Source organism: Gadus chalcogrammus, chromosome 4 (genome assembly GCF_026213295.1).
Source record: "Gadus chalcogrammus isolate NIFS_2021 chromosome 4, NIFS_Gcha_1.0, whole genome shotgun sequence".
Lineage (NCBI taxonomy): Eukaryota > Metazoa > Chordata > Actinopteri > Gadiformes > Gadidae > Gadus > Gadus chalcogrammus.
In genome coordinates, this window is record NC_079415.1 from 14,116,365 (window position 1) to 14,141,476 (window position 25,112).

General features: G+C 45.0%; 1 protein-coding gene across 1 annotated transcript in view; it reads right to left on the reverse strand.

Annotated features, from left to right (window-relative positions):
• Positions 1–1,409: 1,409 nt before the first annotated feature.
• The window catches only part of tnfrsfa (tumor necrosis factor receptor superfamily, member a), a 25,100-nt gene continuing 1,397 nt past the window's right edge, over positions 1,410–25,112 (reverse strand). Inside the window, exons 2-10 of the mRNA XM_056588033.1 lie at positions 12,901–13,075; positions 11,710–11,838; positions 8,779–8,890; positions 8,250–8,386; positions 7,592–7,681; positions 7,446–7,492; positions 6,266–6,577; positions 5,869–5,905; positions 1,410–5,220 (exon numbers count right to left, since the gene is read on the reverse strand). Of these exons, the coding sequence (XP_056444008.1) occupies positions 4,919–5,220; positions 5,869–5,905; positions 6,266–6,577; positions 7,446–7,492; positions 7,592–7,681; positions 8,250–8,386; positions 8,779–8,890; positions 11,710–11,838; positions 12,901–13,075 (1,341 nt within the window). The 3' untranslated portion in view covers positions 1,410–4,918. The remainder of the gene's footprint in view (positions 5,221–5,868; positions 5,906–6,265; positions 6,578–7,445; positions 7,493–7,591; positions 7,682–8,249; positions 8,387–8,778; positions 8,891–11,709; positions 11,839–12,900; positions 13,076–25,112) is intronic.

The following is a 25,112-nucleotide window of genomic DNA, read 5'->3' on the forward strand; positions in this document are numbered from 1 at the left end:
ATATGTAGGCTACTTCTTTTTAGACGTTTGTATTTTTTATGTATACAATTGCAAACGATGTTCTTATTCAGAACCAGGATCCGTCTGTGGAATGTTTAAAAATAAATCTTGTATCTATCCATATCCATATATCTAACTATATATTTATATCTATTATATCCACCCATCGTTAAACACTAGAGTGACAGCCTCAATTGGTGATGACGCAGAGAAGAGGAAAGACATCCATGTATGGACAAAATCTCAGAGACACTAACAGTACAGGTTAATACAAATAAACTAACCAGCTGGGGCTTATATGACAAGGAAAATATGCATATACAGTAGGACTATATATAGGCCTACTGTATATATTATGCCTATGTATATATCCCCCCTGTCATTTCAGTGGGCCCCAGCTATATATATAGGATCTGTGAATCCGTGGAAGCCCTAAATGCAAAGGTTAGCAACTTGGCAGTGACGTTAGATTTTTTTTGACGCAAATCGTGACACACGATAGGCAATTCACCAGTGTGAAACCAATGCGACCTCAGTGTGAAACCAGCGATGACACCTCAGTGTGATCTCAGTGTGGATGTCCACGAAAATGAAAGCAACAGCATTCGTGAGTTAGAGCATGACCCAAGTCATGGGTTTAGGAAAAGCAGAAGATAAGCGATATAGCCTACTTTAACTGGAGCTCACTTAACGGGGGCACTGCAGTATTTCAGAGTTATAACAACAATTGAGAGAGAGAGAGAGAGAGAGAGAGAGAGAGAGAGAGAGAGAGAGAGAGAGAGAGAGAGAGAGAGAGAGAGAGAATCATGTGATTTAAAGAAAGTCCTCCGTGTGTCATTGATTTCCACGCATCCTAATGACAAATACTCCATTGAATTACACTAGCACTCAGATTCAGAGAACTAGTGAAGGAGACTACGCAGTTTGCCATCTCTGAAGTAAAAAAACTGATATATGAGGCATCCTGGGAAAGTTTGGTTAAATAACGTTCAATGGACTTTGGCGCCCTCTTGTGCATCGACTCAAAATAATAAAAACTCAAAAACTCCAAGGAAGTATTGTGTTAGGTTGGTTGAAGATGCAGTTGAATAATGTCAGATAAAAAAAAAAAGTTCTCATATTGACCAGTACCAGTTCCAATTTACCAGTGTTAACAAAATCTAGAAACTAAACTAAATGACTCCAAGTCGGTATTTGTGTTGTATATCAAATATTTAGTAGACATACATGTTCCAAAAAAAAGTAGACAGGAAGGAATAACTCAACTGCCAACCACATTTTCACAAGCTTCCTGTTATGTTTTCGATGGACCACGTCGATAGCAATCACATCAACAGTTTATTCCCAAAGGGAGGTAACAAATAAATATTTTTATTCCTACATACAATTGTATTAAATACTGTAATTTACATTGTCTTTTTAATGATGTGAACAAAATCTTCATGGGTGTAGAAATAAGGACTAAAGTGGAACTATATGGACCATGGCTAGCAGAGTAAGCACACATGAAGCCACTGAGTTTAATGTATTATTCATTCTTCTCATGTTAATATTGGCCTGAGTCTGCAATATAATCAGTTACGTATGGAAAAGCCAAGAAAAAGGGGAGGATTAAAGGAGATTCCAACTATACCAGACATAACTGTAAATATATTTCACAAATGCAATGATGCTCCCACTCACAACAATGCAGACTACAGGACATGTTTGGGGTATTTATTTCTGCATAATGTAATAGTTGTGCAAGACTGTCTGCCGTGTAGTCTATGGAGTAAATATAGTGAAACTACCATCCTGAAAAAACAATTAACTTGCTTATCAAAATATGATGAAACGAACATCGTAAAGAACAACTAAACATGTCTTCGAAAATAATTGATTTGATATTCTTATCAAAGTTGAAAGAGAAAAGCAACTGGTCCCACCTTTACCCTCTGGCCTGGTTTCTAATCATTAACATTAACCTTAACTCAGTGATTCTGTGACTCAGTCTGATAACCCAAGTTAGGGCGTCTTTCCACATCGCTTCCCCTCATCCTAGACCTAATCATTAACACAAAGCACTCCACTCTAGATGGCTGTTAAGCTCAGAAAACCTTCTCTTATGTATTATCTCCTGCGGAATAATGCCTGGAGCTTGAACACGTGACAATGCATCAATAGAACATCCTAGACTTCAAAAGAGGCTATTTTAATGGCTTACCCAAATGCCATTACAACACTGGCTCAATAGCCTTTTCAGAGGCATCGTTGCAGCACAAACACAGGTGTTGCTCATAACACTAATTTAGCGTCGGATTCTTTGATGTACCAGGGCACTGGTGGTACACTAAATATTGATGAGGAGACGCATTGACCATGGACCATGTGCCCTGGTACATCAAAGGAGCAGACCCATAATCATTGAGACACCTGTGTTGGTCCTAGTAGACGGCTCTATGAAATGGGACTCTGTTTTGTGTATGTACCAGAGATTGACAGTAGATCGTAAGTATTTTCTATACAAAATGTTTAATTACAATTAATATATACAAATACATTGCCGACCTGCATTTGTATACCAGAATCATATCAATCATACAATAAACGACGGGAAATCTGTTTACATAAAAAATGTACAGTACATTTTTACATAATCTTCCCAATGCTATTGGATGGAGGAATTGAACTGTTTTGGACTTTGGCTTTGACATATGTACAAATGTAAAAACACAGTAATTCTAGAAAATCAAAACATACATTCAGACACAAATACACACACACTTTCTTCAATTGCCATAGAATAGAACATATGTTACATATGCATCAGCTCTTCGTACTTTGAAAGGCCACGATGAATGAAAGGTTAGAAAAATTGGTCAAGAAAGTCTTAAGAGAGTATAACAATGTGTGTGTCGGGCGGGCGGTGTCTCCAGGTATCTCATCAATAGATGGCAGTGCCAGCACTGAAGCCTCTAAGGCTATAAAATAGAATCTTCTCATTTCTTTGTACATCAAAAGCAGAGTCAGCCACAGCAGAAAAAAACAAATACAATCTAGTTTTAATGTCTACAATGACTGCTGTCCCCACCACTGTGGCGTGGTGTGTCCGGTGAGAACATAAACTTCATTAGTTGCCCCCGATATAGCCTACTCTTTTTGTCACATCATTGTATTATATGTACACTCACAGAGGTGGTGAGAAATCTAGGCCCTATATGGACATGTATAGGCCTACAAATAAAAAAAGGCCATTAACCAGGGAGCTTATATCAAATAAATCAATGGGTCAATATCCAGAAAAGGTTTCCTTCATCATCTCTCAAGTAGAAGAACGCCCAGTACCTGTTGCTGTATTCTCTATCCTGTCGGTCATTTATTGTAGGCTAAATGGGAGGTGGATTTGTAGTTAAAAAAAGGGGTTACCTCTAATTATAAAGAAATCAAATATATACATTAACGCGAGTACACATTGTCGTGTACACCTGGCGATTGTAGTGTTCGGAAACCGTTGGGATACCGCAGCAAATATGACGAGAACCGCCACTTCTGATACTTGTCGCCGAAGCAAGGCGGTGGGGGTTTGGCATTACAGCCAGACGACGTGTCGGTGGTTCCCCCTCCGCCGGTCTTCACACCAACACAATAGAACTATGTTTTCTTGACCAGGGTTGAAATTAGCAATGACATAAATAACCATGGAAACTATATAACTAATAAAACATAAATATATTAATAAATAAAATGCCAGAACCTTTGAAATTTCTGTCTTACAAAATTACGAAATACAATGCAGGTGTTTTGCTTTTCAGAAACTGAAGTGCTGTTTCACAGAGAAATGAAGAAAAACGTTTCTGGGCAATGCTTTTTTACAATAGGTGAAAAAAATGTTCAGTAATTTATAGTATATGAAATTATCCTTGACTCTGGTTTGATCGAAATGGATTGGCATTTTTATCTTAATATCGCTTGACGGAAAAACTAGTGAGGATAAAAAAAGACGTAACATATTCATTAGTAAGCTTTCAGCGAACTCGTAACAACAACAAACACACGGCCCAATACATTCCTACTCCTCTCCGACGGCATTGTGCTTATAAAGACACGTAAAATGTATTTTTCCTTTACAGAGCAGTTTAAATCTATGTAGCTATGAGTATAACGTAACTGTAGCTCTACATGACTACATGTGCCTTGGGGATCAGTGCATCGGGAAGGCACAGTTTCAGTGGCACTGCTAACACCACTTCTGCAAACCAGTGTTTTCATTTATATATCTATATATAAATCTCCTTGCCTCTCTACAGCGTATGGCTCTGCTCCAGGTGGAGTACCGGGGAGCTACACACTGACCGGGAGACCTCTGAGCTTGGATGGCTTCTTCACCTCTTAACAAGTCTGTACGGCCATCCCTTGAACCGAACACATCGATGATCTGACTTCCTTCGAATTAACGATTGTGTGTGTGTGCATGTGTGTGTGCATGCGTGTGTGCGCGTGTGTCTGTGTGTCTGTGTGTGTGTCTGTCTGCGTGTCTGTCTGTGTCTGAGTCTACTACGAAATGAATCACTTCTGTCTTTGACGCCGTCTGCTCACAAATCCTTTTTTTTTTTCTTTTCATTTCCGCTGCTAAGCCAGACAACGCGTAGAGTTAGTCAACAACCTTCGAGAAACAAAGATCAGTTTTGACTCATCCTTCCCCCCTTGTTTTCGTGTGGCTTTCATTTTCTCATAAAAAACAAACTAATTACTGGCTTTTCGAAAAAAACAAAACACACAGCCTCATCATGAGCCACGTGGAGGTAAGCCGGTCTTCCCCCCCATCCCCTGAAAGATAACGTCAACAAACAGAGTCCATGTGCTTTAGGTCTGCTCCTCATAGGTCCTCTGTAGTCTTGCGGTTCTACTTCATGCGTATCCCTCCGCCCCCGCGCGGCGGTCAGGGCGCGCCGGCGTGCTGGTAGTAGCCCTTCTGCAGGGCGGCGCAGGCGATGCTCTCGGCGGATCGCCGCTGGTCCATGCTCAGCAGGGCGTCCAGCAGGTTGTTGATGTCCGCCTTGAGGCCCTCCCGCTGCATCCAGCTCTTCAGCAGGTCGTACACCTTGTCCCCCGGGGGTGCGCCCTCGGCCAGCCGGATGTGGTTGTCGCTGACCCCGATGAGCCGGAAGAACTTGTTGTGGATCCGCACGTCCAGGTACTCGTCGAAGAGGTCGAAACTCTTCCTCAAAGACTTCTCCGACCCTGGGGGGAGGAAGGGAGGGAAGGAAAAAGGTTAAACATGGGTAACGTCGGGTTGTTGTTACAGACTCTTCCGATGTGATCCTCAAACACTTGTTTGAGGATTTGTTATCCAATAGGTATGCTGTACCGATATCCTCGGTAATGAAAGGATACACTCAACTACAACATGTTAAAGTCATGACAAAAATGGATATTAAACGCAGTGGGGACAATTGCAAACAAAAACAACATGATTCTGATCGAGAAAATGGGTCAAAACTGTATTTCCTTCAGCGAGATAAGATTAGCAAGATCACTCTTTTGTTTTTGTTCTATTTTAGAGAGAAGTGAACCCAAATCAACACAACCAGTTCCCTCTCCTCTCCCCTGCACTCCAACCCTCTCCGGCACTAGTGTGAACACATGCCCTGAAGGCTGTGAGGTGGCTGACAGTCATAAGATCAATCTATGATCCAGATAGTATGGGGAAGCGACCTTATGGAGTCTGAGTTTGTTACTTAATTGTGGACGTTACGAACAGAGACAGACCACGCAGGGGGCTGTCAACAGCTGTGGTTTATGTGGTGGGTTTGTAAGTGTCGGTGTGAAAGCTCACATAACACCACCGATGTGAAGCTGAAAAACAACAACAACTCTGGGGACACTTACCTAAGAGTGGCAGCAAGCGCATCTGCAACGGATCATTCTGGAACATAGAAAATAAGAAATAATGTTAGCCAAGTGTTGAGGCTCAGAATAAGAGCAATGTATTGTCGGTTACGGGCTAGGGCTGCCATGATAACATTAATGACCTGCATGTTGATTAAGCCTTCCTAGTTCAAACTGTTTCAAAGCTTTGTCTAGAGACATGCATACTGCAGAGTCAATTATTTGTGCACATTTCAAAGCGGTCGTTGACAGCACAAAGTTATTTGCTTAATTTGCCCCCACGTCACACAAAGACACACTAGTTAAGGACAATCTTAAGTTTATCTCCCCCACTCCCTCTCTCTCTCTCCCTTCCTCCCTCTCTCTCCCTCTCTCTCCCTCCCTCTCTCCCTCTCACCATGGCAGTGGGCAGTAGCGTCTGGGTGGGGGTGGGGCTGGGGTGCGGGGAGCTCCTGGAGGAGGAGGTGGAGGAGGAGGGCGAGGCGGTGACGGTGGGCAGGGCCGAGAGGCTGGTCTGGGAAGAGCTGGTGGTGTTGGGCAGGCTGTCCCCCAGGCCGCGGTCCTCGTCCTCCCCGGGGGGGCAGGCCTTGCTCATGCCCGCCTGGGTCTCCTGCAGCAGCGGGCGGGACTCGGGCCGGGGGTCCTCGCCGCCCTCCAGGCCGGCGTTCTGGTCGTTCTGCCGCTCCTCCGCCGTGGCGCCACTCTCGTCCTGATGAAGGGAGGTGAGGGAGACGCTGGGTCAAACAGCCGCGCACGCTCTATGTTCTATTCAACTTCTATCCAACTTTGAAAGAGACAGGACGCCGTCACAGGACTCATTGCATCACACTGGCCAAAAGTGAAACTGTCTAACAATAACAATTGCAGAAAGGAGAAATTGTGGGGAATATTTGAGCTTGAGTGTTTTACTCTTGAGTTTATTTAAGGCATTTCGCTGTGAAACTCATCCCCGGAGTAAAGTAGAGAAAAGTAGATTGGACTTTACTGATCTTCCGGTTGATGTAGGAATCTTTAGCTAAACACCTTTGTATATTATCTAAATTAATGTCGTCAAAAAGAATGACGGTTTTATTAGAAAGTGAAACCATTATGTTTAAACATTTATGCCATGCATCCCTGCAGATGCATTACTTGGCATCTATTGCTTCAAAAAGGTTCATTATTTGTTGAAGACTAAAAATAGACTGTTGGTATGTAAGGAAGCATTTAATGGAAAGTAGGTTCTCGGTTTAGTGGAAAAAATTGCGTAGATACACTTTTTTCTGAAAGCTTGCCATTTTTAAATGCTATTTAAGGGTTAAGGCTTTTTAAGGAAGCTGTGGCATTATTACATGAAAACCTCTTGATGTTTTCTTTACTCCCAATGTTGAGGAGTATATTGTCTTGGAGGAATGGTTTCCAAAAGATTGACATTAGTAAATGCCAATTTAATTTGACTATTTCCATATTTCGGCTTTTATTTGTTGTCGAAATCTGGAGACTACACTATTGAACCGATAAATATGTATATAATCCTTGATCAAAGCTCTAAGAATGATACCATAATGCTGAAAAGACAAGCAGTCCCAAATACTCACAATGGGAATCTTCACGATTTCACTTGACTCACACAGCGGCTTAGAACCTGCATCACAGACAAGAGAACACTGTTAGAAATTGCGTTGGCTTGAAGTCGTATCTCATAAAAGCTGAATGAAGATCTACAAAAGGGGGTCCTACTCACAGGGTCTCTCGCAAGAAGAGCGCCGCTTGATCAAGAACCACACCAACAATCCGCAGAAGATCAGAACCAGGATGAGGACGATGGGGATCGCTGAAAGAACAGCCAAAGTCATTCCGATGTTCAAGCACAAATGTGGAACAAATGTTGCTTTGCTTTTGTAGCGTAACACAGAAAACACATACAATGAAATTGTGTTTTAACAGAGCAAAGCACACACATTGTAGATGTTGCGAGGCTGTCGTTTTTCCCTTTCCGAGTCATAGGAATCGTTTAATTCACATTATCTGCACATTGTGAGCTCCAACATGGCCATGTGCTTTGCGCTTAGCGCCAAGTCATACAAGTCAACAACAACAATAAAGACAACATTATCAATACAAACTATTGTGAAATAACTAACGTGGAAGGTTAGCCTGGAAGGTTCGCCAAACGAGCGTTTGGAACATGAAGCAGACAGCGTTAAGGCCCAATCCCATTTCTACCCCTTACCCCTTCCCCTTACCCCTCCCCCTTGTTTTGAAGGGGTAAGGGTAAGGGGAAGGCGTAAGGGGTAGAAATGGGATTGTGCCTTTACCCCTACCCCTTACCCCTTCAAAACAAGGGGGAGGGGTAAGGGGAAGGGGTAAGTGGTAGAAATAGGATTGGGCCTAGGTGTTACCTATGAGCTCAGGGGAGCCGGGAGCCGGTGTGGGCAGGAGGGGCGGGGACAGCTCCGTGGTGGATGGGAACCGCTTCCTGCACACCGTGTTGGAGAACGCCGTGCACTTCTGCACCTCCTCATCACCCGCCTTACACCTGACGGAAAAACACAGAGATCGGCTTCATATCAACACCTGCAAGGACCACTGGTGGATCGGGAACATTTAAAAAATGCCGGGTTTCAGTTAAAAACGACAAACAAACCTGGAGAAGTACAAAAAACAAACAACAAACAAAAGGTAACACTTTACAATAAGGATTCATTCATAACAATAAGGGTACATTCATTAACCATTAATCAACATTCGGAAGTAACAGTTAATTAATATTTTACTAAAGGTCTAGTAATCATTTATAAATGGTGTCAAAGTTAACTCAGGTATTCTTTGTATATTATTTATATTTTATTATTTAGGGTTAGGGTTGACCCTTACCCACAACCCTAACCCCTTTGCTCATGCTATATAACAATGCTCAACGTCTCGTACCTGGCACAGCGCTTGCAGACCTCACAGGCCTGGTCGGGAACGCAGAAGGATCCGGGTTTGCACTGACACTTGGTATCTGTGGTGCTGGTGCAGGAGACTGTCTGCATCTCATCTGTGGGTGGGGCAGACGTAGAAATACAGGGTGATTATTACAATTCAGGGAGAGAGAGCAATGCCACCAAATCCTTCTCTCGAAAGTGAGAGACCCTGTTTCCCCGCTTTTCATTTTTGTCTCTCTGCTTTTTAGTTTTTCACCAATTTTCATGTTATTATTATTTATTTATTTGATTGGGACAGTGCACATTAATCAACATGTCAGCCAGAGCATCAATATAAATATGCCGGAGTTAGCTTAATTGCTAATTTTCATCCGTTGTCCTAAGGCAATGTGTTGCCCTCACACACACACACACACACACACACACACACACACACACACACACACACACACACACACACACACACACACACACACACACACACACACACACACACAAACACACACAAACACACACAGAGGATGGTCGGTGAGGCGTGTGAGCGAGAGAGATAGAGAGAAGCGTTAAACTAGGTGGAATGTGAGAGTACTCCCAGTGGAAGTTGCTGCTGTGGATTTCTACCAAAGTCCAACACTGGTTTACTCAGGCATTGAGTGCCGTGGTTAAACATTATTCTATGGAGCGCTTCTAAAAGTATAACAACATCACTGGCTCTGGGTGAAGAAGAACAAACTCCCCCCAAAAAACCTACTGCAAATCCCCAATTCCTTTACAACCAATGCTTTCATCTCATGCGCACAGAATCACTCACTACAATACGAGATGATTAGTGTTTTCTTTCATGGAGTCGCTTTCGAACTCCCTTAATAATCATTCAACACCAAGACAGCCTTGCCCTCATCTGAACTTTATGTGCAGCCGTGCTATGGCTGCTGCTGCATGGCTGATGTAACAGTGATGCCTGCGTTCCTGGGGTTCCTGTTTATCTAGCACCAATGCTATGTTAGCCTTGGAAGGTGATAAAGTAATGCAGGCTCAACCTTTGTGTTGGCCCACTTGTGTGTTTGCTTATCCTATTCAAGTTATCTTAAAGATCCCTCGCCGTAGAGAACAGCTTGAAGTGGAACAGGGCCTTATAACATTATTGCATGAACAAATGAAATGCAGAGTGGGTAAATGGATATTGCTGTGCAGGTTAACTTTAACGTAGGAAATGACAGAACCATACAAGCTAGAGGAAAGACCTTGTTAGAGTCTAATACGATTTTAAGTAAAACCTTAAAATCAAAAAGTATCCACTAAAATCATTCTTTAATTTATTTTTAGGGGGATGGCTTAGCTCAGGAGGTAGAGCAGGTTGAGAACCGGAAGGTTGCTAGTTCGATCCCCAACTCGAGTTGTCCCTGAGCAAGATACCTAACCCTAACTGCCCCGGACAAGCTGGTTGTCGCCTTGCATGGTTGACTCTGCTGTCGGTGTGTGAATGTGTGTATGGCGCTTTGAATAAAGGTGTCTGCTAAATGCCCTAAATGTACATATTCTTTGGTAATTGTTGCAAATGGCTAAGCTTAAATTCTCTCTCTCTCTCTCTTCTCTCTCTCTCTCTCTCTCTTCTCTCTTCCGTCTCTCTCTCTCTCCTACTTCTTCTTCTCTCTCTCTCTCTTCTCTCTCTCTCTTCTCATCTCTCTCTCTCTCTCTCTCTCTCTCTCTCTCTCTCTCTCTCTCTCTCTCTCTCTCTCTGTCTCTCTCTCTCTCTCTGTATCTTTTCCATTGAAATAATTGTTCACACATCGGAGTTCAGGCAGTTCTACAAAAGGTTTGCAGAAACTGGCTCAGTTTTCAAAGAGGGACATTACTCGGGAAAGAAGTTTGAGATTTGATCTTGAATTCAAAAGGCTGAATTCCGTACAGATTTGTGAATATACGTTTCCTTTTCTTACGCTTTTCCTTTCAAACTGTGACACAGTTTTGGGAGCATCGCTGGCCTATAGAAACCACCAGCCTCTAGAGAGGAAAAGCTTCAATTCAAAATAAACCTGAGCTCCTTGTGACCATAAAGTAATTATCACAACAGAAGCCTATTTGATCTACTGCGTGTCTTTTTTCTCTCCCCCTCCCTCTTGGCCTCTCCCCCTCCAAGAACTACACGGTCACAAACAACAAATAAAGTGCAACGCACCGGTAATTTGAGCTAATTAGAGCAAGAGGCTCAGTGTTCTACCATTTAAAAGTCCTCTTACGTTAAGCCCTTTAAACGCCCTATTCAATGGAACAGTGCCACGGCGTAAATAAAAGATACACTTTAGGACCCACGCAACAAAATGGAGCCTCTTTTTAACTCTCTTTTTCTTTTTTTTGTGGACTCAATGAATACCCACAAAGCCCTTCCCTATGTAACCGTAGTCTCTTCTGTTCCAGGGGCCTTGTGTCTTTCACAGCCGCACAAAGACGGCCTCTGAGGGGAGACAATAACACAACAGCCACACCTAGGCTCCAGCCAGGTAGTCAGGTAGAGTCAGACACACGGGCACATCTCTGGGGACGGCCAGTGCACTCCGATTCGTCGAATGAAGAAAAAGAGGGGGGAAAAAAACGACACAAAGACCCGCCCTCCTCTGTGTGGCTGTAACACTATATGATAAGATGGGTGAAACAGCCACCGAAAAGAAAAAAGCACAGAGGCATGTAAAGGATATCTTTGGTAACTCAATATTAATACCCTCCCAATTGATCCTCATAAAAAAATAAGGTTGTGGAAAGAAATGAAAAAAGCAAATCGTACTAACATGACAGTGCACAAAAACTAAAATCTCAGTGTTCACCCACTTGTGCACGGTTCTTTACTCGATTAGCGACAAGGCCTCGGGGCCAGGGCAGGTGTTTAGACACCGGAGCCCCGGCAGGGAGCAGCGTAAGCGGAGCGGCTCATTACCTGAGCGGCAGTGGGTGCAGGGCAGGCAGCGGTTCATCCCGTTGGAGTGCTCCGTGTACGTCACTTCGTGGCATGGCTTACACAGCCCCACCTCCAGCTCCCGGGAGCAGGCCTGGTGCACGTAGGTACCTGGTGGCGCACGCACACACACACGCACACGCACACACGCACACACACACACACACACACATACACAAAATTCAAAACCCAAGTCTTCCCAAGACACATTACATTTGTGTGATGATGTGAGGGTTGAGAAATAAATCACAGTGATATGATAACAAAGGTCTTCATAAAGCATAACAACAACAAATCATTGTTAAGATGTGAGAGCCGACATAAGGAATTCAGAGTCAGACTGCAGAAATGTCATAAATGAGGTCCTTAAAAAATACAATGACAAAACATCTGCGTTGAAACAGCCCTGTCGCTGAATAATTCCGAGGAAGGACGCTAAATTGTGCAAACTGAGGTCCTCGTTATGTGGAACAACAACAAGATGTGTTCAAGTATTTGTTTATTATGACACAAACACACACAGTCAAACAGCGTGCGAACTGCAGTTCTCACAACACCTGGTAGCAATAAGTCGTGTTCAGATGTTAACAGAACTGACACCATAAAAAGCATCAGTCTGGCTGCAGAGTGGTGATAATTGGGGTCCTCAGTAGGCATGATAAATCAGTCTCTTCAAATTCAGAACAGGCCCGACCCAGGAAATGCAGAAAAGTATTATTCAAGTCTCCAGTCCATAACAACAATCAGCTGTGTTAGGATAAAAACAAGAAGTCATTCACTCCCCTTATGTTGGCAATTAAGGCCACTATGTGATATCGCATAATAGGCAACAACGCTTCAGTTAGAAATAGGATACAACAACATGAACGGAAATTCCGTGTAAAATGCAGACATGGGACTTCTCACATCCTCATTGTTGATCAAATAATCCTGTTTGTTGAAAAGAATTAAAAACAAAAGTACCACAGGAAGTACACACAGTCACGCCACCTGTTGCAAACACACCACGTTACCGCTCTTTAACGGAACCCGGTTCGACTCCCAGTCCAACGACACTTGGTTCTATGAACATCTCGGTGAGGATTGGCCTGTGATCCACCCCACTGTGTATGTGTGTACACGTGTGCGTGCATTCGTGCATGTGCGTGCGTTCCACACTATGTGCTTGCTCACCGGCATCACAGTTGAGGCAGCAGAGGCCTTGGTGCTGGTACTGCTGGTTCTCCACGCAGGTCTTGAGGCGGCGCAGGGTCCGGTTGGCGTAGTCGTCCCCAGACCACTGGGCCGCGGGGCCGAGCCCGGCCGCCCGGCCCGCCACCTGCACACAGGAGAGCCAGGCCACCGCAACCTGGGGGGCACGGGGGGGAGAGGGGGGGATGTCAGGATAATACTATCTCACTGATCTGGAGAACTAATGAATGGATGGAGTCATGAGAGAGACAGAGAGAGAGGGAGAGAGAGAGAGAGAGAGAGAGAGAGAGAGAGAGAGAGAGAGAGAGAGAGAGAGAGAGAGAGAGAGAGAGAGAGAGAGGGAGAGAGAGAGAGAGAGATGAGAGAGAGAGAGAGAGAGAGAGAGAGAGATACATAGAGACAGAGACAGAGAGCGCTACACAATTTAGTACATCTCATAGGACACCATGTGTGAGCAATCCGAGGTTTAATTCAAAGCATCTGATTTAAACAGCTGTCGTGGGAAAGCAAAAGGGGCGAGCTGTCCAACCCTGTCAGATCTAGAGGTAAGGCAAGCCTTTATTAGCAGTAGACACACACACACACACACACACACACACACACACACACACACACATACACGCACACGGAGACTGCATGTTCGTCGACCACTAGAGGCAACACTAGCTCAAAAATGAAACAATTCAGGTGAACGTATTGCATCGACTTGTCAGGTCGTTCCACCACAGTATCTAGCAGGCCACCTGTCGCCCCCCCCCCCATCGCTCATATCGCCTGGGACTCTACTGATCTATTCAAGTGTGGGATAACCACAGGCTCTATGGGTGGGGTTGGGGTGCTGCTGGTGGTGCTGTGGAGGGGGGTTGGAGGTGGGGGCAGAGGACAGAGAAGAAGAATAAGGGGGCGAGCACTTTAGTAACCCCCCCCACCCCCCCTGAGGCATTTGCTGTTTATTCACACGCTTTTCACCGTGTCAATGTGAGAAGGAGCCCATTCATGGGCCGAACAACACACTTTAGTGCCTCGACTTCAAATGACCCACATTCTGGGGGCCGGGCCCTTTGAAAGGGCCGACACGCTACACCGCCAGTGGGCCGCCACGGACGCAACCGGACACCGGCAAAAAATGAAAAAGAAGAACGACGCCTAGTTTTGGAGGTTTTGTCTCTCCTGCTGTTACATTCCCCCCCCCCCCCCCCCCCCCCCCACACACCACACACACACACACCCACCCCGCCACACACTAACCCCACACACCTTACCGGGAGGATCGAGATGAGAACAGGTAGTTAGAGAGGAGGAGAGGGAGATCTGTACAGCACAGAGAGGAGAGAGGAGAGAGAGAGAGATGAGAGAGGAGAGAAATAGAGAGAGGGAAAGAGAGAGAGGAAAGAAAGAGAGAGAGGAGAGAGAGATGAGAGCAGAGCCGAGAGCGAGAGCGAGAGAGAGAGAGAGAGAAATAGAGAGAGGAAGAGAGAGTGGAAAAGAAAGAGAGAGAGAGAGAGCGAGAGCAAGAGAGAGAGAGGAAAAGAAAGAAAGAAAGAAAGAAAGAAAGAAAGAAAGAAAGAAAGAAAGAAAGAAAGAAAGAAAGAAAGAAAGAAAGAAAGAAAGAAAGAAAGAAAGAAAGAAAGAAAGAAGGAAAGAAAGAAAGAAAGAAAGACCTCAGTGTCTCATGAGAGGGATCGAGGGAGTAGGGATCAGTGAAAATTGGGAATTGTAAGGTTAGAGAGAGACACACACACACACACACACACACACACACACACACACACACACACACACACACACACACACACACACACACACACACACACACACACACACACACACACACACACACACACACACAAACACACATTCATACAGAGACAGGGACAGACAAACAGAGAGAGAAGGACGGAACAGAAAGGTGTGAATGAGAGAGTGAGGAATTGAGACCGAGAGCTAGACAGAGAGAGCTAGAGAGTGAGACGACAGAGAGAGAAAGTAGAGGGTGACAGACAGAGACAGACAAAGAGACTCCCAACCCTGGACTTGGCTTTCTAGAACGGCAGCCATGCCTTGTTGTTCCAGCAGAAGTTTCCCTCTCTATTTCTCTCTCTCTCTCTCTCTCGCTCTCTCTCTCTCCTTCCTCTGTTTACGTCAGAGTTTCCAGCGACGCTGAGACGCAGACAGCCCAGCACTCACAATCACACCATTTAGATCTATCCAAACATTCGGAGAGTGTGCACGTGAGAGCCTGTGCTTGTGCATGGGTGCACATGCACACATGTGTGTGTGTGGAGCAGCCGAGCAGGGAAGAGGGCAGAAGACAGCAGGAAAGGGTGGGGGATAAAATGTGTACATGGAGAGACTAACATCTTGTATGGTATAGGCCCGAGGACCAGAATACCCTGTGTGTATATGTCTGAAGGCTGGGGGCGGGGAGGGGGGGGGGGAGAGAGAGAGAGAGAGAGAGCTAGAGCGAGAGTGAAGCAAGAGAGAGACCGAGACCAAGAGCGAGAGAGAGAGTCAGAGCGAAAGAGAGAGAGGGCTAGAGTGAGAGAGAGAGTTAGAGCGAGACATGGAAACTCACTTCCACAGATTCACTTCCAAATTCCATGTTAATACAAGCCAGAGAAAAATGAATATTCCTCATTTAGGAGCGTGTGTGTGTGTGTGTGTGTGTGTGTGTGTGTGTGTGTGTGTGTGTGTGTGTGTGTGTGTGTGTGTGTGTGTGTGTGTGTGTGTGTGTGTGTGTGTGTGTGTGTGCGTGCGTGCTTGCGTGTGTGAGTGTGTGTGCGCGTGTCAGTGAGTGTGTGTGCGAGTGCATGCGTGCGTAGGAAACGGCCCATAAGACAAAGAGGAGGGACAAACTGAGCAGGGAAAGAGCCAGAAAGAGATCCTCCTGTCGCTAGACGACATGATGAAACAGAAAACCCTGTCGACCACACACACACACACACACAGACACACACAGACAGGCCTGAGAGCCAGGTAGCGGGACGACTACAGTGGACGTGCAGACCAGAGGATGCCCTCGCTGTTTGGATGCTTGTGCATTCCTTGATTCCCAGAGTTGTTTGTTGCAGCACACTGTGGAGGGGGACGAGGCCGTGCTCTTCCTATTGGAACGCCTCCCTCAACAGAGAGAACCCATTTCATTGCAAACGGGCCGAGAAAAAGACGATAGGTAAACGACAGAGTGTGTTGCCAGGGCAACGCAGTGGGGGGCCCAACGGATGTGGGACATTAAAATGGGTTCTTCTGGATATGGCATTATCCGGGGCCATGATCCGTTTGTCCGTGATCCTTTAGATCCATTGTGCAGCGATACAAAACTCTCTAGCATGAGTGGGACTATTGTGTGGCAGTTGTGTGTCTATCTGTTTGCATGTGCTGCTGGCTCCCATTAGAAATAACACACCCACCTGCCACGGCCGAAATGCCAGCAGCATTCACCGTATTGTTGCGACGCAACCGCACAATATTCCGTGTGCCTAGCAACGCGACCGCGCCGCGGTAAACACGCGCCTCGCACAAACACTTTTCAAGTCACGATTTGCATTCAAAGTTGCAGAAACCCGGCGACCCTCGCCTTGGCTGTAAACCGCCTCTGCTCGAGTTGAAACAAAGAGGTCCTCTGGGCATCGATTGGTCTCAGTGATTTGTCAATCAAAGGTAAACAAAGTCCCGGGGTAAAGAAAGTCCCCCTTCTGGGGAACAAGAAGCCCCTTGGCTTGGAACATGTGAGCAGCCTTGGACTCTAATTGGCTCTGTTCTGAGGGTACTGTGGTTTGATTGGTCACTACGTTGTCCTTGGGAAATGTTCAAGGTCGAGCCTGATGAGGACCAGCCTCAGGCCTTTTGCACCAAGAGACAGATGCACAAATCAAGGAGAGAACATGAACTCCCTCTCTTGCAATAAATACACAGTTGTAAATACACAAAATGTCATGAAACAGACAACACTACTCGGACTGAACTTGAACCCGAGGTATATAACAAAACACATCCTTTATGAAGGAGCATTCAATGCAGCACTCTCTCGAAATAAATATACAATTGTTACTCATGAAACACACAACACTACTCGGACTGAACTTGAACTCGAGGTATTTAACAAAACTCATCCTTTATGAAGACTTTGGTATATTCAATACAAAGCCTTAACTGTTAAATATGGGAAAATAACATCTTTCTAAGGATGGCCCTCATCGGAAGTGGGAAGGTCTCTACAGCAGTGAGAATTGAACTGACGGACACACACACACACACACACACACACACACACACACACACACACACACACACACACACACACACACACACACACACACACACACACACACACACACACACACACACACACACACACACACACACACACAGCCAACCCTACCACTTAAACCCAAACCGTATTGTATACACAATCACTTTGGGAAAGCCACAGTGTGGCTGGGTTCTACCTCCTGAGGCAGAGAGCGGCACACTAGAATGACCATAACTCCAGTGTAGTTGCTCCTCGCCTGAACCACAGGCCCTGGACCCGGTCCAACAGGCCAGGCCTGACATGGGCCGGTCCAGCTCACAGTCCTCTGTGTTCCCCGGCCTGACGGATTGGACTCTGAGCCACCGCCGCCGCTACAAAAGAGTTCCAGTGTGGGCCAGTCCGCCGGTGTGATTAGAGTTTAATGCGCTGCTTGTGCGGGGCCAACGTGGAGCTAATGCCAGAACAATGGGAGGCTACTAAAGAGTCTTTAGAGCCTGTTTATGCAACAACAGTAGCGCCCCTCCATTTCCTCTGCCCAGGCCCCGGCCCGCGCTTCTTTCTATAATTGCCCTCCGGCAATAACTCTGCATGTACAACACTAAGACAGTATCTGTAAGCCAACAACAGGCCGGCCTTTCAGCTAATCCCCGCGTTATCAATGCACCATTTAGCGGGTAGTGGGTTCGCTTCAGCCCCTGAGTGAATTACCAGTTGGTCGGCCATTATAAAATGGAAGCAATCAGGGAAGGTTGGGACGCAACCCGCTGCGTGCACGCAGACACACACACACACACACACACGGACAGAAGCGTATACAAAGTGTATTTCATATAGGCCAGATGATTTGAATCATAAGCATCAGATAAGGAGTGGCACGTTGTACCTCATTACAAGCTGATTCCGGAGGAACCTGACCCAGCATGCCTTTCCAATTAGCCACTCCTTGCCTTTCATCTGTTGTCTCTAAGGGCCATTTGTGGAGCCCAGGGACACAGAACTGTACGCTCATGAGCAAACACATGAGAAAATACAAGGCCGCCAATTTCGGCTTTGCAATTATAGAGATAACTTTTATGATTGGATTCGCAGAGACTAGAAATTGTACAAAACGTGTTACAACCAATATTCAAAATGCCGTCTTTGTTATTTGCCGGTGCTTGTTGTGTCTTATGAACTTCTAAAGCGCAAACTTTGCATTTGTCCCTTACTTGAGAGCCAAACTGAAGCTTAAATCAGATAGCAGATGCACACAGTAATTGCGATACATTACGGCTCCCTCGGGACCACAACTTTGGGTCATTAGAGTATGTTGACATACTCATCAACCGTTTCCTCCCCGAGAGTAACACCCAGCATGCCTTTCTGTGGAAAACATCTCAAACATCAGTCTGATGCAGCATGGCGCCATCCCAGTTAAGGGAGCGGGCGACTTTTTGAAAGTCTTTTGTCAAAACGTTTAACCGACTTTCAAAGTTGCTGGTATCAGTTTTGCAGGTGACCATTTAATTGGATTTAATTAAGATGAGAACATAGATGACATTTGTCGGTGGAATTGTACTACGTTAGTTCATTGTAATTCAATCTCAAGGCTTTGGCATGTGTTTCTGTTAAGTAACAATTTGACACTTTTTGTAACATACTACGTATCAACTAATGATTTACTTAAATAAATAAGTTTGCATTAAAATAGCCTTGAAATCTTACCACTAATCTTATCACTATTTTGCTTTCCTTAAGGCTTGCCTTGTGTGACATAGGCTACTGTGGGATGTATCTGGGATTTGACAAGCACAACTTTATGATAAACATACACTATGATGCAGTGCATCCGGCGCTTTACCGTCATTTATGTTTGGGGAGAAAATACTGTTTTGAGATCGGAAGGCTTTTTGCCTTCACCATTATTCAGAATGTCAAGCCTTCTGCCAAACGCTAATCAAGAGGCTCTTGGAGCGGAAGCTAATCTGCAAACAAAGGGAAATTAAATTCAACCTCGGGTCATCAACAAGCCGCGACGAAACAAGTTAAAAAAGACGCAGCGAAAGGGATACCTCGCCACAACGCGTTAAAAAAGGTAGCCTTTTATTTTGCTCACACCAACCAGGCAAACTCTCTTTATACAGTTGGAGGGTGAGTGGGCAGCGAGTAAGGGGACTCTTGACACCTAAATGTTTAGGAGTAAAGAATGCGGTGACTCTCCAGCCCCAGCTGTCTTCTGTAGCACCCGACAGAAGAGCGATTTGCTGGGAACCTTTTCGCATGAGGAAAACGATTGGAGAGCTGGCGTCCTTGACCTCGACAGAACATCAAGTGGGCTCTCTCTGAGCATTGTTTTGGGAGGAATAGGAAGAAGCGTTTTCCCCTCCGATGATGAATTGCAACCATGTTTTTGTGATAGCGATTGTACACAAGGGCAGTGGCAACACACGCCAAGTTTCTAAACTCGGCCAAACTACAAACAACTCTCTAATGCTGGCTCCCTGTCTGCAGTCAGCCATTAGGTTCAGGAGTTGTGAGGAATTGTTGTTCCAATGGGGACGAAGGAAGAGAACACTCGCATCCATTTAAAATCCTTCAGAAATCCTTCAAACAAACGCAAATGGACAAGCAGGACCTATGGCCTCCATTGTTTGGGCCTTCACATTCATCTACACACACGCACACACACCACATAGACACACACACACACATACACAGACAAACACACACAGAAGTGCAACACACGTGCACACACACACACACACACACACAGAAGCTCAACACACACACACACACACACACACACACACACACACACACACACACACACACACACACACACACACACACACACACACACACAGAAGCTTAACACACGTGAACACACACACAACACAGAAGTGCAACACACTTGCACACGTACACATATGACACACTCTCACAAGTGCACACTCCTGAGCCCACGGGCACACAAGCAACACACACACACACACACACACACACACACACACACACACACACACACACACACACACACACACACACACACACACACACACACACACACACACACACACACACACACACACACACACAGCGAGAGGGAGAGCGTGTGAAATGTGCTCGTCCCCGCCTCTCAGAGAGCACAGGAAGTGTGAGACAATGCAGAGGCTTCATGCCGGGTTCAACTCTAAACTGTTCCTCTCCGCGGCACGGCGTCTCAGCAGCCCGGCCGCAGCGCGCCGCATAACATATCCGCTACGCTACGATATTTATAACTCCGGGAAGCTGCAGCTCTCTCCACTACTACTAACAAACACACTCATAAGCGCAGCACACACAAGCTAGTGCACGTGCATGCTAACGCTAATGCACGTGCATGCTAACGCTAATGCACGAGGACGCTAGCTCACACTTCAATGAACGCCCTAGTGTACGATGTGCCGATATGTATTGGGAGACGACAGAAAAATGTCTAATCAATAGATATTTCCCTCGATCTGTCCTATCACGATTTTACTTCACGGCAGTATTTGAGGTCATTCGGACGATAGACAACAGTGTCACGGAAAACAGTCCAAGACAGAACAAGAATCAAAAGATACGATGTACATTCAAGTGTTGAAAATATAAGCAAATGTCAAACACAAAGAACGAGTCTGTGGTGTGCGGATATGTGTGCCCTTTCTGGACAGCTGTGGAATTTAATGATGGCTTCCGAAGGACTGTTCTTCTCAACCTAACTCTACGTTTAATGTGGATAATATGTGGAGCTACTTCTGAGCAGCGGTTTATTCTGATGTCTGAGTGAGGGTTTAGCGCAGTATAACAGTATAAAATACAACAATGCTCATTATAATCAACGCTTATACACAACAACGAAAGTAAGTAGTATCACAAATTTGGTGTTGGACGTAACACGCCCCCCTCCTTCCTAAAAAGTATAAATAGACTTATGTGTCGTAATCGAGATATAAAATTACCCATATCGTGAAGAAGTCAATAAAATACATGCGCAGGCTGACACACACACACACACACACACACACACACACACACACACACACACACACACACACACACACACACACACACACACACACACACACACACACACACACACACACACAGGTGTAAAGACGTCTCACACGTAGACGTTGGCACTGCCACCCAGGAAAGCGTTTATCAGATCCCGTGGTGAGTCGTCTGCTGCTAAGTCAGAGTGAGACGGCTTGTGACCGCACGACATTGCACAACCCTACACTACGCTACAAACACTTTTCAGGTGTGGAATGTGACAGCGGTGACAAGGGCGTGGGTGCTGGTGGAGGTGGCAACAGATGGGTTTGTGGTTGGGTTTTTTACAACCACTGAAAAGTGGATCAGGATAGCGGTGATTGTTGTTTGTTGTGGCCTTTGTTTTTCTTTTTGACATTCAGCTATCGCCGCTTCGTCCAAACGTCTCTTGAGATGGGCGATGACTCATGGACTGCTGCTCGTCACCGTGCAGCACGTCAAAATGTCAACACGTTGATCGAAATTCCACTGGTAACAAAGAACACACGTGTTGAATCAGCCTTGTTCTTTTTCGATTCAAATCCTCTGAGAAACAGCCTGAGATTTCCAGAACTTAGAAAATAAAGAAATACCCAAAAGACCAGCAAAACAAAACAGAGAACAACAGAAGGGAGAGGCTAGGTGTGTGTGGACGGAGATGACTAATGGAAAAAAAGGCCTAGATAATCCCTCTCACCGACACGAGACACTATCAAACCCGAGAGCCACTATCAAACCCATGAGCCACAACGCCTGCTCTAGGGGAGAGACGCCCAAGGTTTACAACCTTATCTATAAACAGGTCCCAGGGAAAAATGTGGACAATGTGACTGTTGAAACAGGTCAACAAGGTTTAAGTGGCTCAAATTTATATCTGTAAACAGTGGCCCAATTCACACAAGTAGTAGACTCAAGCACAAGGATGGACTCAGGTCCAAGAAGACTTTTAAGTGCTCTTTTTTCCGATATTGTTGCAATAAGCACAGAGATAAAATATACAAATGGCCTGTGATATTGTTCAATGTCACATTATATTGCATTAGTGTCCAACCCAAGCCTGGTTTATTTTGTGGTTATTATGTGGGTTGAGCCTTTAACCATAGGAGACAAATGTTCAATAAGCACCCAGATGATTTAAAGTACATTGAAGCCTCTTAGGAACATAATACCCCTATTATTATGTATTACAACTAAAGAAGTTTTGGAACTAAAGTAAGATGGGATCATAAAAAAGTACTTGCGGTATTCATTTAGGCCTAAAATAATCAGTACAAGATATAAACAAAAATCAAATCAACATATTTATATGGCCGCCAACCCAAAAAAACACGCCAAGCGCTATGTGTGCGAGTAAAGAACATAATCATAACAAGGCTACTTTCACACGCGACTCCCTGCTCCCCAACCTAACAAGTTGGTCATTGTAAAGCTGCGATGAAACACATGTTTGGTGCAGCGACCCCCATGCCAGTGACCCCGAGGAATATTAAACAAAAGCCCTGCTCACTTCCTGGTCGAATTCCTTTTCAAACGCTCCGGTATGTTCTCCACAGTTTCAGACTGGAGACTATTGGACTGTAGACAGACTGTTCGTTTTTTCTCTTTCTTTTTTAACAAACGTTAGAGCAAGCATTGTTGCATTGTGTTTGTCAAAATCTATGTGAATACAGTAGACTATTGTGGTGCACAAAACAGCGCAACGCAACATCAGCTTTGAGAGTACGACTTAATATCTTAGAACTATGTTTTATATTTTGTTTAGTTTTGCTAAAAGTTAAAAAAGACATGGCACTCATGATTCAACGTTTTCCTTCCTACAACGTCAATGTTTTCCTTGCACTCTCCAGTATGACTCTCTGTCTCTCCAACACCAGATAAACGTTACAGATCTCTGCTGCTATAGACCTCCAGAAAACAAAACACCCAAACCCAAGTCCAAAGCAGTCTTGTTGCTTTGATCCTGAGAACCAACGCACCGTGATAGATTTGCCCGTCGTTTTATTTTCATACATTTTATGGCTTTCAACAACAACAGAATCATCAGGCGAAGGAAGTGAACAAACAGCTTCACGGTGCCTTCCTGAGGCACACATCTGCCTCTCCATCACGCCACACAGATATGATGTGAGCGTTGGTCGGTTAATCATAGAGATGGATTCGGCAGAACAAAGTTAACGGTGACATGGGACTTGTTTTGATGTGCCTTATGAAACAACAATGGCCGTCTGTGGAGCAGGAGGAAGCAGTCCCGTGTTCCAGTTTGAGCGTCCTGAGCAGTTGAGGAAAAACATATTTTTGCAAGCATTTTGGATGTTTTGGTTGGAGAAGTTGCCAAAGAGAAACAAGGTTGGTCTTGTGTATTCAGGAAAAGTAGTGAGTCTGAGAAATAAATGGATTGAATCAGTCCATAAGGGTTGTAATGTTTATAACTCGGCCCAACGCTTCACTTGTTGGCCTTGTTTTTAACGTATGGTTGCCTTAATCGTCTGGCAAATGTAATGAGTTTATCGGCCAGATATCAATTCCCTGAATGTGGAATGCAAATAAACAAGTTAGCCCTCCCAGAACCGTGACTCAGATCTTTAGTAACGGAAAGGTGAGTCAAAAAGAGACACCGAGGCAACCACAGTATAAAAACAACAAAAGCACTTCAAACAACTTCACTCTTGCTTGGATTGTTTGAAAGGGTGAAAAATAAATGGTATTGTTGAGTCAGCCCACCACTGGGCCCAAGCTTATTCTCTCTACTCTCCCTAATGATTAGCGGACATGAAAGGGAACAGACAATAGCCCCCCACGCCACCTGTAACCAAATACCTCTGCATCACGTTGCATTATTCAACAGCCATGAAATTTCTCAGTGCGACCATCTGCATAGTTATGTATTGACAAGAACAAACCCGGGTAATAAGATACAGCGCGCTAAGCTACATTAATGCCACTGCTGACCAGAACACCAAGCTAGCTGGGTCTCTCTCTCTCTCTCTCTCTCTCTCTCTCTCTCTCTCTCTCTCTCTCTCTCTCTCTCTCTCTCTCTCTCTCTCTCTCTCTCTCTCGTCTCAGATGTCCATCCTGTTTTTGCTTGTGTTGTCCACAGAGACACAGGGAGACATTTCCTGTGTGAACCCACGCCCAGAAATACTGTAAGCAACTGCTGATCGTATCGTCAGGGGGGGAGGGAGGGGGGGATGACAATTATCCCAAACTAGTTTGATGCCTCAGATATCTGTTGATCTGCTGTGTACAACAGCAGCACAGGAAGTGTATTAGCGGGTCGGGAAGCTCGGCACGTAGACTCTGTGGGAGTCTGGGGGGGTGGGGAGGAAGGGTACGTCGGGGGCTACACGTTTCTTTTTTTTGCTGGGCCCCATAGCAACAGGCCCTTCTGGCCAAATACCCAGAATGCTGTGTGTTTTGTAACAGATAAACAATGACTTTGTCACCCGCAGACGATTTGTTTTAACAGAGGACCGCAGAATTTACTGATCTGAGATCATCTGCGCAACTTAGAAAGACCATCTTTAACCTTTTTCAGGAGTAGTCGCTCTCCTTATCTCCTTAACCTGGGGGTCACGTTTCCGGTCTATCCTTGTCCAATCATTGTTTAATCCACTTTTCAACTATTAATACCCTTTAAAGTTGAGTTACACTTGTTTAACTTTAACTTGGTGAACTTTGCTGAAGTATGTGTGTAATTAGTCACAAGACATGTTGCTGGGTCTACTAACACTGTCTGATATTTACATTAGAAACGCATGTGACTGGGGATGGAATGCATAGCAATGGCAATATACAGCTTACAGGCCTGGATAAATACTCACACACACACACAATATTATCATATATACAGTATAAACACAGTATATATATATACTAGATAATATTGTGTGTGTGAGTGTATATATAT